Source organism: Ammospiza caudacuta, chromosome 1 (genome assembly GCF_027887145.1).
Source record: "Ammospiza caudacuta isolate bAmmCau1 chromosome 1, bAmmCau1.pri, whole genome shotgun sequence".
Lineage (NCBI taxonomy): Eukaryota > Metazoa > Chordata > Aves > Passeriformes > Passerellidae > Ammospiza > Ammospiza caudacuta.
The window spans coordinates 4,739,206-4,753,045 of NC_080593.1; the positions used below are offsets into that span (position 1 = coordinate 4,739,206).

At 45.2% G+C, this 13,840-nt stretch overlaps 1 protein-coding gene across 3 annotated transcripts in view; it reads left to right on the forward strand.

Annotated features, from left to right (window-relative positions):
* Positions 1–8,711: 8,711 nt before the first annotated feature.
* The window catches only part of CTDSPL (CTD small phosphatase like), an 83,899-nt gene continuing 78,770 nt past the window's right edge, over positions 8,712–13,840 (forward strand). For all 3 annotated transcript variants that reach the window (XM_058806863.1, XM_058806871.1, XM_058806881.1), the window contains exon 1: positions 8,712–9,187. In XM_058806863.1, coding sequence (XP_058662846.1) covers positions 9,112–9,187 — 76 coding nt within the window. In that variant the 5' untranslated portion in view covers positions 8,712–9,111. The remainder of the gene's footprint in view (positions 9,188–13,840) is intronic.

The window sequence follows — 13,840 nt, forward strand, 5'->3', positions numbered from 1 at the left end:
ATGGCCTTTTTAGTGGAACACAAATGTTACAGTAAAAAGTGGAGGATATTGCTTCAAACTAATGGTGGGTGGCCAGTGCCTCTGGCTTTGGGAATCACCAGAAACCAGTCAAGCAGCAGCACCTGTGTTGCTTTACATATTCAGGAAAACAAAGTTATACGGAGCCCTTGGTGCATTCAGAACTGGATTCCTTTTTATTACACAGGCAGCAAAAGAGACAATTGGAGAAGACAAAAACACTATTTCCAAGGACAGCCACAGAACTCCTTTAAATCATCTCTGCTTTTCCAATATCTAAAGTGCCTTTTCCCAACAAAGGTCACCAGGTTTCTTTGCAGCTCTCCAGCAACCGGGTGCTGAAAACCACTCTACGTTTGAAATTCTGAGGGAAAGACACCAGGATTGAAATGTCAAGATTCCTTAGGAGTTTTTCATCAAGGATTTCCTATTTCCTCCTCTTTCTGTAGGTCATTTTCCTTTCCTCTGCCTTACCATTTCCTCCATCTACACTTTCCCCTCGTAGCTTGTGTACAGAATTCACAGACGCCTTTCATAAATCTGTCCTCTTTCCTTCACTCAAACCTCCCCACTTTCACTCTGATTTCTCTACTTCCAGCCACACAGACCACGCCACATCATGAAAAATGTTCTTTCACATTCCTGACACTCTCAGGTTCCACTAGCAGCCACGTGAATGAAATCTCAATTAGAGGAATGGTGCAAGTGGAAGCGTCATAGCTCCAAAGGCTTCAAAGAGTGCCTGTGGTTTCCACGCCAGTGTTTTTTGTGGTAGTCACTCACTGCTAGTAGGGTCTGGTATCAGCCTTAACCAACCAAGCCACTTCACTTTCCACAGCCAGCCCATAATTTTAAAAGGCCAATGGACTCTCGGTGATGATGCAATGATGTGTTCTCAGGTGCTTCTCTAGGCATGAGGCCAAAAGCTAAGTTACCATTTATGCAATTTGAAATGAAAGGCACAGAATTAGGCAGTGACTAGAATTTCTCATTGCAATTCTTAATCATTTTGACTTTATTTTTCCAACAGTCAGCAGGTTTTTCCTGTGAGGAGTCCTTTAAAAAATAAATTAGATGGCTACTTACCATGACTATCAGTTGACTCAGATGACAGGACATGGCACTGACACGACCTTTCGTGTTCCTCACTCCTCCTTTTCTGTTTCTCAATTAGGCCAGATTCTACTGCCTTTATTCACACTATTGCTTTATTCCATAGCTCACACTAATGGTTTCAGCAGTGACTTCTGGAATAAATTACCGCTCCCGTGTGCCAAGATGACCTGAAGTCCTTGCCAAGGGCTGTTTCAGGCCCTTGTCATGACTTCCTTATCCCGTTTCATCCTCCACAAAGCCAGGAGTTTCTCACAGCTCCTCAGCTGGTTCCCCCAGAATCAGAAGACAATACCTGTTTGCTGTGCCTCATGGGAAACCACAACTGTGTCACTAACAGGGCAAGTATCAACCATTGCTGTCATTAACTCAGAAACCCCGCCATGGAACTATCAGCAAGAAGGTGTTTGCTGTCCTGTTTTATATGTGACAATGGTCAATGCCTCACTGAATCAGGTATTACATGAACATTTCCCACATTTGGGGAAAAAACACTTTTAAAAATGGGTACCAGCAGCTGGAATGAGAATGCTGAACATTTAGAAGCATTTAAAAATATTAACCTCTAAGACTTACCAAAGCATCATGGACCCATCCTATTTCCCTCCAGTGAAAGTCCAGTCAATCCCTTTTAAGTGCTGTGAAATCCTCACTGGAGCTGGTGCACAAGGTAGAGCCTAATTATGGAGCCTCCTTTAAATCAGCTGGAATCTTTGTAAGCATAAATCATAGAGCAAAATCAATTGTTTCTGAATCATGTCTCAGAAAGAATTACCAAGAGCATGCACAAAGTCAAATCCCCAAAAGACAGAGAATGCCAGAGTTAAGATGCTCATGACCTAGTCTGGAAAGGACAAGCTGCTACACTTGATGCTACGTAGCCTCAGGGGAATGTGCAGTAACTGGTTACCCCAGTGCCTTATAAAATCCACTCTCAGGCTTTCCACAGTTGCTATTAATAGGAGTTATAAACAGCCACGGAACCATAACATGAGATTAGCTGTTGTTATATCTGTTTCACAGATAAACTCTCTGACAACCAGTGAAACTGAAATGGAAACCAAGTCCCTACAGCAGTATTGGCAGGAGTGCTGCAGCAGGATACTGGAGAACAGAGTGCTCACAATGGGTAACCAGATAAGGGCAAAGCCACCTTTTATCCTGCCCCATTCTTGTGCTCAAGTGAATCAGCACAACAATCAAAAGTGAAGCCCTGCTGCTGTTGACACGTTCCATCTCTCATCTCTCACCAGCATCAAATGGTTGTAGAATCATGGAATGGTTTAGGCTGGAAAAGACCTTTAAAAGTCACCTAGACCAGCCCCCCTGCCATGGACAGGGGCATCTTCAACCAGATCAGGTTGCTCAGAGTCCCATCCAACCTGACTTGAATGATTCCAAGGATGGGGCATCCACCAGGGATGGGGCATCACCACCTCTCTGTAGCATTAATATGGTCTAAGGCTGCAGATAAACAAATAGCTGCACTGCTTGAAGTTGCTGTTGCCTCCTAAATCATTGGGTTTTGGCCCTGTGCTATTGCTTCTGGAGTTTGAAAGATTCAAAGTAATCTCTGATCTGATCTAGCACAAATGATTTGGGGTAAAGAACTCAACCTGCTGCCTTCTGTCACTTGGGTTTGACAGAGGGAGAGCTTTACAAATGTTACAAATGTTCCTGCCAGCTGCATCCTGGCAGCAGCTCCCCTCCAGCTCCAAAAGGTAGAGGAGCACCTTAGGGCAGCAGGAGATGGTTTAAGCTTGACCAGATGAACTAAAAAATGCAATGAGCACATGAATGGGACTTTTCACCAGCCTCTGACAAGGCTGGAAGATGATTTGGTTGCTTGCCAAAAGAAAGAAAAGAAAAAAAAATAGCAGGCTGCCTTGCAAAGGTGTAGCATTTGCAGTTAGGTAGAACTGGATATGTCACTTGTAGGTCACCTGGTGATGAGCCCTCAGAGCCTTCCAGCTCTGGGTCACCAGCTGAATTCAACCCAGAACCAAAATTACAGCCAGGCATTTTAATTATATGTTTGCTTCCCTCTGGGTTGAACACTTTTCAGGCATCGTATCTCCTGGGGGTGTCTGACATCTGGCACAGCCAGGCTTCATTTTAGTTGGATTCCTTAATCAAAGCTTTTGGATTAGCAGTCTACAGAAATTTGGGATTAAACATAAATTGTTAATGTTAGTAAAAAACCCGTTCCCCTTGTCTTCAGCACTAATTTAGTCCAAGGTCAGAAACGACATTTTCTATCATGGAGAGTAAAAAAGTCACTAGAACTCATAATTTCCAGGGTTCTTTTTCCCTAAAAACCTTTATTTGGGAGAAAGAAGAGAGACAATTTCTGTTACAGTACTTGAAAGCCAGTTTCATGACTCTTTCTCAGATTGACAGTAATACTGATTCCACCCAAACAACTCAGCCTGAAACAGACAACTCATAATGTTAAAGTTCAGGACAGTTACAGTTGACTGAAAAAGGGACTCAGAATGGAAATTGTTGTACAACTGCTACATTATGACTTGCTGCCAGATCTGGAGATAAAACTAAAAGCAGCCATTTCTTCTGATTGATTCGGTTCTCTCTTATCCTTCTGTGGAATGACAATAGTAACATCTAAATGACAGCACTGCTTGGAGTTTTCTCTTTTTTTACCTCAGGAATAAATGCATTGTATTCAAAGGCACAAAATCCTCAGAATTCACAGCACTCAGTGAAACCAAAAGTGATCAAACAAGCACTAGTTTAATAAATTCTGATGTGCACATATATTCCAACAGGGAATATGCTGTGTTTTACTTGGGTAAAAGCAGAGTCCCAGCACACTTAAAGCTCAACTCTTTCCTCATCAGAATCTCTCCTGTCATAGCAAATAGGTCACTGTGAGGAAATCACAGCCACATCTTGAGGAGATTGAGTTAACTTTATGAATGCATCATAAAATGGGAACTTCATAACTTCCTATTGACACTGTTTTACTGTTGCAATTTACCATTCTAATGGCACTATGTAGGAAACAATGACTGAGCTGCAATGAGATAATTAAGGAATAATGTCCATTACTTCAAAGTATACAAAGCAGTAAACAGCTGCCAAAAGTGATTAATAGCTGAGGTGAAGTTAAGACATTTAATCAATCTAATAAACCATTTATTGCAAGAATATAGCCGCTTACACTAAGTATGAGACATTTATCTTATTGATACCAACTGCAGTATTTTCCTTTCTTTAGGATGTAATATCACGAGACCTTGATTGTTCTCCCATTAAAGTCAAGGATAAAACTCCCATTGTGGGCCCAGGGTCAAGACTTCACAGAACTGATACCAATGAAAATAAATGCTTCCTTTTAATGTAGAACAGTTCTGCTAAAAACACCCCCCTCCCCCCATTATAAAACATCCTGTGGCATTGAGAGAGGAACACATTTTAGTAACAAGGACAAATGTCAGAAGTCATGATGAAAACCTGGATCCCCTATTAGCTGGTGCTGCAATTCCTTGCTAAGTATTGCTTTGTCTGTACCTCCACCTCTGATCTGTGACAGGGAGATGAAACCATTCCCTTGTTCCGTGGGATTATTTAGGATTTAGCTCATGTAGCACACAAAGAAACATGGACAGAAGATACTGTACACACTTCAGAGTGTTCCTACAGTAAAACCAGAAAGGATACAACGTGGATTGCTCTCGATTCTGTAACATCTCTCTCATAACTGGCACAGGACTGGGAGTGGTGGGGGTGGAGAGGCTGATCCCACAGCCAAGGGAAGGGACCTGTTTGAGGTTACAGCTGGGGTGAGAACAGCTGCATTTCCTCAGCTTCCATTCTGCTTCTCACTGCCCTGCAGGAGTATGGACTTTCTACAGCTCCTTGTGTGCTGCCAGTATCCTGCTTTTTTACCTTCCATCTTAGGCTGGAAGGGTGAGGGAGCATCATGGCAGCAGCAAAGGGAAAAGCACCGTGAGAGACAGCCCCTCTGGCATATCCTCTCACCCTACTTCCCCCTTTTATATCACCACAAACAGCAGTTACCCCTCCAAACTGAACTAAATACCAAATTCCTGATGAAGATGAGCACACAGGGAGCTGTTGGACTGGAGTTTTACCACATGAGTTGCAGAAACAATCTTACCAGCATTAAAATCACACAGACCACATTGGCTCGAGGTGAACCTTGTATTTGTCAAGCCTTGCAAAACGTGCTTTTCATCAGACAAGATGTTTCTGTCTCCTCATCCCTGCATAGAAAAGAGGCATTGGAAGGCTTGTTCTTCCACCACACATTACAATTTCCCTTTCCCTGCACAGAAAAGGAATGTGTTCTTAGTGCTGGCTGACTCCTGAACCTGCTCTGAAACAATTCTTTTGTCTTAATGGTAGCAGGAAGCTTCTTTGGTTTTTACCCAAATATAAATATTGATACAGAAACTCATACCAGATAATAACAGAGGTATGAATTTATTGTTTCAGCAAAAGCTCCTATGCAAATGAACCCTCAGATAATTAAAAATGCCTGCAGTGCCTGGGCGGGTAAAAGATCAAGCACTTGCAGGGTTACAACACAACCAGAGCTGTGATAAAGCTGCATAATAGCTCAGGAGCAGCAGCTGCCAGCCTTCACAGGCAGCAGGGCTAATTCCAGCAGCCAACATGTACCAACTCCTGCTCCTCTGTGCCCAATCCAGCCTGTGAGGGACTGCTTGGAACTGCAAGGTTCTTGTCTGGAGGAGCCAAAGCAGGAGCAGGTTGGAACTTGCACAGCTGGATGCAATGCAAGCAGTGGCATCGCGCTCACTCCCCATGCAAGGGTTTGTCATAAAGAGTAGGACAGGAAAACCTAAAATACGAGTCCCAGAAACCTGCAATACAGGTATCTCTGCTCTGCAGGGAGTGTTAGTTTTGGAGACAGAAAGCACAGGTAGATTTGGAATGACTTTTTCTACACTGAAAAAAAAAAAAAAAAACAGCAGTGATTTGAAGGCTTGCAGCAAATTGTTTAAATCTGTTGACTGCAGGAACAAAACAAAGCCCCCGAGCTGTTAAGTCATTTTCTCCAGAAACTGGATGTGGCACTGCGCAGAGCAGAAATTCCTCGAGGCTGGGCCCACAGTCTTCTTTCACAGTGAGGAAGAGCTGCAACAAAAACAGCTGCTTAAATTGCTGGAATTAAACAAAATGGTCATTTCTGGAATCCAGCTTGGCAGCTGAAAGGAACCACAGAATCCCAGAATGGCTGGGGTTGGAAGGGACCTTAAGGATCACCAAGTTCCAACCCCCTGCCATGGGCAGGGACACCTTCCACTGTCCCAGGTTACTCCAAGCCCTGTCCAACCTGGCCTTGGACACTTCCAGGGATGGGGAGTCAATGCCATGGCTTTGTTACTGTTAGGGAAAACTGTTCATAGATAAATTTTAAAATATTTTGTTAATGTAAATTGTCACCGGTTTCCCCTTTAGTGCAAAAAGAAGATAACTGTAACCAATATTACTAAAATTCATGTGGCCTGGGTCTATGCTGGCTACAGAAGGATTTTCCCCATTTATTTAAATAATTATAAAATTATACCTATCTTTAGTGTAGCACGGTTACAACAGAGGCTTGAATATACATTAGTTTGTTTTTTTCTAGGAGGCACAGGAGGTTGCAATTCTTTATTTATGTAAAAAACACCACCATGCTTTTTTAAAGGTTTTCTCTTGGTTCTACACTCTGGCAGCCCCACAAAAGAGCCATTATTTGGGGTGGGTTTTCCCATGTACTTTCCCCAGTACTGGGCCCGAGGCCCTGGGTAATGGCAGGTACCAAGGAGGGTGGGAACAGGACAGGTACAGCATAATTTATATCCTCATGCACCAGCAAACAGCAGCTCTGGGAATTCCTGGAGAACCAGACATGCCTTTTAGAAAAAAGACAAGAGGGTATTTGCTGTGAGAGAAGCAGCCAAGCCTGCCATCAGTACCTCTGCAGTGCAAGAGGGACATGGAGCTCCTGGGGTGGGTCCAGCAGAGGCTACAAGGAAGATTAATGGACTCTCTTATGAGGAAAAGCTGAGGAAAAGCTGTTCAGCCTTGAGAGGATGCACTGAGGGGATCTCACCAATGTCTGTCAGCATCTGCAGGGAGGGCTCGGAGCAGGGCCCAGGCCCAGCAATGGCACCAGAGGAATGGGCAGGAATGATCCCAGGGAGTTCCCCTGGACATGAGGCAGAACTTTTTGTGCAGTGACCAAACCCTGAACAGATCCTCCAGAGAGGCTGTGGGGTCTCGCTCCCTGGGGATATTCCAGAGCCATCCGGACACAATCCTGTGCTGTGTGCTCTGGGATGGCCCTGCTGGGGTCTTCTCTGCCGGAGCTGGGACAGGGAACAAGGTGACCCACTGTGGTGACTTTCAAATGGAGTGATTCTGTGATTTGAGCTGCATGCTTGCTTCTGAAAAAGACACCTTACAGTCACCTGTAAAAATACTTCACATGTCTTCTAATAGATGGTTTATATCTGTTCAAGAATCTATTAATATTAGGTCTAGAGATGGCCAAGAGAGCTGGGGAAGGGTCTGGAGCACCAGGAGGGGCTGAGGGAGCTCGAAAGGGGCTCTGCCTGGAGAAAAGGGGGATCAGAGGGGACCTTGCGGCTCCCCATAACTCCCTGAACTCCCTGACAGGAGGGGACAGCCACGGGAGTGGCTCTGCTCCCAGGGAACAGGGACAGCATGAGAAGGAACAGCCTCGCATTGTGCCAGGGGAGGTTTATGTTGGACATTAGGAACAATTCCTTCACAGAAAAGTTGATTAAATATTAGGGACAGGACGCGGCAGTGAGGTGGTGGAATCACCGTCCCGGGAGGTGTTTGAGGAAATCCCGCACGTAGCACACAGTGGCTGACAGAGCAGCGCCGATCCCACAGCCCTTTTCCCTCCCAAACAATTCCGCCGCCGTGATTTATTTTTTCCCGCGCAGCCCGAGGCGGGAAATGGCGGCCGGGCCGGGCCCGCCCCGCGCCCTCACGGCTGCCCGGCCCCACCCCCGCTGCAAGCCCGGCCCCGGCCCCACCCCCGCGGTGTTGTGCGCGCCGCCCGCCCCGCTCCGCCCGGCCCAGCCCAGCGCGGCCCGGCCCGGCCCCGCCCCGTTGTTTATCGCGCACCGCCGGGCGCTGCCGCTCCCGCCCCTCGCTCCGGACCCGGCGCGGGGCGGGCCGGGCGCGCTCACGGGCTCGGGGCGGCGGCGGCGGCGGCAGCGGCGGCAGCGGCGGCGGGCGGGTTGTGGCGCAGCGCGGGGAGCGGCTCGGCCCCTTTCCCCTCCCTTCCTCCCCTCGCGCCGCGCTTCCCTCCTCGCCCGCGACCCGGGAACGGGGGGAGGAGGAGAGAGGAGGAGGAGGTGGAGGGGGCGGCCCGGCGTCGCTCCGCCGAGCGCTGCCCGCGGGAAGAAGGGGGGCGCGGGGATGAGATAAGCGCGGGGGCGGGCGGCGGGGGGGGGAATGTAGGGGCGGCTCAGGTGGATGCGGGGGGCGGCGTGAGGCCGCGGGGGGAGGCGCGGAGCGGAGGGACGGGGGCTCTTCCCCCGCCTCGGGAGGCGGCGGGGGCTCGGGGGGCAGCGCTCGGCGGGCTTCCCGCAAGGGTGAATTGGATTAATTCGCTTTTTTTGAAAGGGGGGGGGAGGTTTGCGCTCCTTTCCCCCCCCCCTTCGCCGTGCAGAATTGGCGCCGGCAAGAGGCCGCTGTGGCATCGCGTTTGGCGTCCTTCCCACCCCCTTCCCCTCGGTTTCGCTCCTGGAGGAGTTGCTTGTTGAGGTTTTGGTTGTTTTGGGTTTTTTTTTCTCCGATAGTTTTTTTTTTTTTTTTTCCAAATACGAACCTGCGTCTTGATTTTTTTTTTAAACAAACAAACAAACCCGCTCCCCCCCCAATAACCCCCTCCGCACACAAGCCTGCCTCTGAGAGGGAAATAGCCAGGTGGAATCTCACTCTGTTTCCATGGACAACCCGTCCATTATCACCCAGGTGACTAACCCCAAAGAGGAGGAGATCCTGTCCTGCACTCAGGATAAAGGTGAGCTGCTTTCTATCTTTCTCCGTGATTTTTTTTTTCCTCCCCTTCTGTTTAAAAATGCACGTAGTAACAACTCGCATTCTTCAGTGGCCGTCTAATCCTCTCCAGGCTGCTGGGAATAGAGGAGGGTTTGTTGGGTTTGGGCTGGTTGTTGTTTTTTGGGTTTGTTTTTTCGTGGGATGAAGGTATTTGCGTGAAGGGTGTCTGAAACTGCTTGTTGGATACAGCTGAGAACTTGTTAAAAGTGTTTAAATACCGAATTTCATCTGTCATTAAAAAAAAACCCACTCTCGTTCCTTGATGTTTGGGCAGGTAACTTTATAAGGTGGTCACTGTGCAGTTATGCCCTGCTTGAGGGAAGGGATACCTGTGCTGGGTGTGTTGGAAGGTTTTGAAATATCCGCTGGAAAGATTTTAAATTCTTTTCCCCTCTCCTTGTTTATTTTTTTTTTAACCAGATTTCTTTCCTATGTTCTTCCCTGCCTCCCCATTTGAGAATCTGTGCAGCTTTCGGGTTTGTTGGAGGTTACTTGTGCCTCTCAGAAAGAGACACAGGCTACTTGTTAAAGCAGGCTCTGTTTGACTCCTTGGATAAATAGTTGTTGCTTGCGTAAGGCATCGCACTTGGATTGGGTTTTACTCCCAAATGAGATGAATCCAGCCTGCCTGAGGGAGCTGCTTCCCTCCAAAGTCTGCTCGTTGTTGAGTGCCTTTAACCTTGTTTGCTTTCAGAGGCTTGGAGCAGTCTTGGGGCTGTAAGTGGTTGTGTTCTCGTGTCTGGTGGGTGAGAGGAGGGTTCAGGTTTTTGGGGCTTGTTCACGGCTTTGGGAAGTTACTTGGATGTCACTTTTATGCTTTGTAACAGGCAGTGCTGGTAAATGGGGGAGAAAGGGCAGAAATTAGAAGTAACGAGTTATATCTCCATGTTCCTTGGTAGGTACAGTCAGATCTCTGAGCAGTTGTCTGAAATGGTAGATTGGTAGCTCCTCCCCTGAAATTTATGGATTTAGTGCCCAAAAAGCTTGCATTTTTGTGTGGCTCATCTTGGAACTAGTGAGGGCTCCTATATTGTTGGAGAAGTTGTTCTCAGTTGCTTCTGACTGTCAGGCCATACATGAAATCTGTCTCTTGCTTCACCAGTGCTGACTGCAGAAATATGGAGGTAGATCAAAAAAAAAAAAAAAGCCCAAACCATCAGGTTTGGGGGGCGTTTGAGAAAAAAATTACTTATTTTCAGCATAGGAGTGTTTATGTAACTCTCTAATTCCTTTTGCTTGTGAGATGGTACTTCCACCACGAGGCCTGGTTTGGCTCAAGAGATTTTTGATGCTTTCCTCTGTTTTGGCAATGTGGAGGATGGGATACCTGCAGTAAATAAGGTGCTGTGCTCTGCCTACCACATCTCCTGAGACCTGTTTTTGGCTAGACACGTGTGATACTGTGCTCACATGTTGTGGTTTTAATGGCCTAGATTATTGTATGTAATGGAAGGGCTTTGTTAATATCTGCAGCAACTGCTTGAAATTTTAGTGCAAAAAAAGCCAGTTGAGACAAGCAGAGGAAGATTTGACAGCTGGGAAGAAGAGTAGGCATCCACATCAAACAAGTGGCTTCGGAGTCCTCGGCAGAGCGAGTGAAAATATGCATCCAACTTGCATAACTCTGCAGTAACTTGCATAATGTGCATTGTGTTCTTGCTATTGGTTTGTCTTTGGCAGAAAATCGTGATGGTCTTCTTAGCAGAGAAGGAGCTTTTCAGGCTTGGGGTTGGGGGAGAGGGGAAGGAGGGGACCCGGAGTTGGAGATGAGCAAACTTCAGCGTCATCTTCAAGCAGGAGGTGAATTACCATTTTTTTTCAGCTTTTAGGGTGTGTATTTTTTTTTTAAACGTGTTTGGATTGACGATGAGCTCTGTGGAAAGACTTTCACATCGCTCCAGAGCAACTTTTGCAGCGGGAGAACCGCGGCTCTGTCTGTGCTGGGCTCTGCAAGGAGAGCGCTGCTTGCTCCAACCTCTTCCCCTGCAGGTTTTCCCGGTGCTGGAGGTAGGAGCTTGTGGGAGCCCGTGGCTCTGCCTGCCTCCCTGGCGTGGCTGCCCATCCTCACCCAAATTTCTGTCAGATTTCAGAGCCTTTGGGTCCGGTGAGCTTCGAGAGAAAGAGCCCGGAGCGCAGAGAGGGAGCCCAGATAACTCAGCCGTGCTGCTGGTTCAGGGATTGGTACAAAATGGCTCACAAATGTGTGAAGGCATCGTGAATTAACTCTCTGTTTCATGAAATCCAGAGTCAGCTGAGGCTGAATTCTGGAGTTTTGTGATAAGGTGAAATACAGCAGCGCTGTGCTGTGTGAGGCAAGGCTGTTCAGTTTAATGAAAATCTGGGTTTTTTTTTTCCCTCTGAGTTTAGCATTTGGCTGCAGAAGGAAATTCCAGGGTACTAAGTGGCATGTGCTGGCTTGGGGAATCAGGGTTTTCTTGGGGTTGTTGAGACCTTGTGTTGGTGTTTCTCGTGGAAGAAAAATCATTTATTTTCTTGTTGTTCAGCTGGAGAGAGGCAGTTCCAGAGTAACTGAGCAGCTGCTAAATAATGCATGTGTATACCTTCAAGGTTTTGATTTTTTCCCAAGATTTTTTTTAAGCTTTTAATCAGATGTGAGACCAGCATTTAGCTTAATTTATTTATTTTAAATGTATTTGTGTTTTAAAAGGAATTCGATGTGCAGTATAGGCTTTTGCCAGATTTCTCCTGTGGGAGGGAGTGAGGTTGGCAAGAAACAGAGCTGCTTCTCTGGTCCTGGGGCAGTTGTGTTTGTAGGTAAATAATGTGTTTTACAAATGCTCAAGCTTTTTCTTACTAGTCCAGGTGTATTAAAAAACAGCCTTTTGAGATGGGTGAAACTGTGGCAACTTAAGGGAGATCTTTTAAACACTAAGAAGGATTTGTTAACATTCATTTTTTAAGAAATAGCAAAAAAATTTTGAAGGTGGAAAAAACCAGGTCTTGGTATGTGAACCATTCCCTAATATGTTGCCACATGGTGGTGCACTGGATTTAGTTGTCTGTCAAGATGAAAGCTGAGCATGGAAGGTTTGCTACAATCATATTTTGTTATTATTATTATTGTAATGTTCTCAAATGCCTGTGGTGTTGGTGCTGCTGGAGGAGTTTGGTCCCTATTTGTGTTGTTAAATTAGTTCTGGGAAATAGAAACTTAGATTTTCTCAACTGGAAGTGATTCGTAGGTGCCTGGAAATTCTTTGGACACTAAATTCACAGAGAATTCAATTCTCTGTTAGTTTTTTAAGTAACAGAAGTAGGAGTTCTTTGCAGAATATTTTATGGTGTGGTCATCTGGCACTTCTGGAAATTGGGAACATTAACAAACTTGAAGCTAAAATGGAGACCTAAGTATGTGAAAAGGAGTTTTTTTTTAACCAGGGTAAATGTGAGCAACTAAGAAAAATATAAATAAAAAATATGAAGAAAAAGTGAAAGTGTTGATCTTTATAAATCAGCACAGATAAAATCAACTGGTTATTTTAAAATTTGTATTAATTGATATTACTTCTGATATAAAATCTGTATGGTTAAATGTATAGAAAACTGAGCAGTGCTGCTCTGAGTGTCACATTGAGAGTGTGGTCATGGATGGGCAACAGGCATTCAGTCCAAAGAAATAAATTTCCCTTTTTTTTACCTGCCTGCATTAATTTGATCCTCATAAATGATGCAAATTCTTGGCTGTTTCCAGGTGCCAAGTTCAATAGTGGTAAAAAGCCAGTCCAGTCCTTCAGGTGCCTCCTTCAGGCTGTGGTGTTTTGTTTTCTCTCTTCAGCTCCATCTTTCCTGACTTCTCTAAAATTTTCCTGTCAGCTGAGTGTCTGTTTTCAGTTATTTAGAGTAACAGAATGTTTTAGTGTCCCTACAGGTGTGAATTGTCTTCTGCAATAAATTGTATGCAAAAGGTTCACAATGGAACCTGAACCATTAGAGTTTTTTTAAAATCACAGTGTGAATGAGTCTCTGGGGATGTTTTCACAAACTTTTTTACCTTCTTTTCTTTCAAATAGAGTTGGAAAAAACCAGCAATGAGAGCAATACTCATTATAATTTTAAATAAAGAGTTCTGAAGATCTCAAGTTAAAAGCCAAAATAAATGTCTTTAATTGTGTCTTCAATGAAAAAACCATTTTGAATATAGCTGAAAATATTTTGAATGTACTTTTTTGCCATTACATCACCCGAATTCAAAGTACTCAAACACTTGAACATATGTTAATGATCCTGAGACATTGTCTCAACAGATTTTTATAATATTGACTTCAGAATTTTAACACTAAAGTAGCATTTAAAGGGGAGAAGAAAGAAAAAAAAAAAAAAAAAGATTTGGAAACCACTCCAGCAATCCACTGGAATGTGAATTGCTTGCAGAGGGTAAAATTTTAAATCATTAACTAATGACATAGCTGTTATATGAGACCAGAGTAGCCATACAGTAGGTTTTATGTTCCAGGGAGTCTGTAGTAACCCAAGGTTTGATTTAGGGTCCCAGTTAACAGGCAGAAGTGCACTGGCAGATGGGAATGATAATTTACCTAAATATCAAATATTCACTTTATAACCTGCAGTGTGATCATTTCTTCCCAGTGCTTGT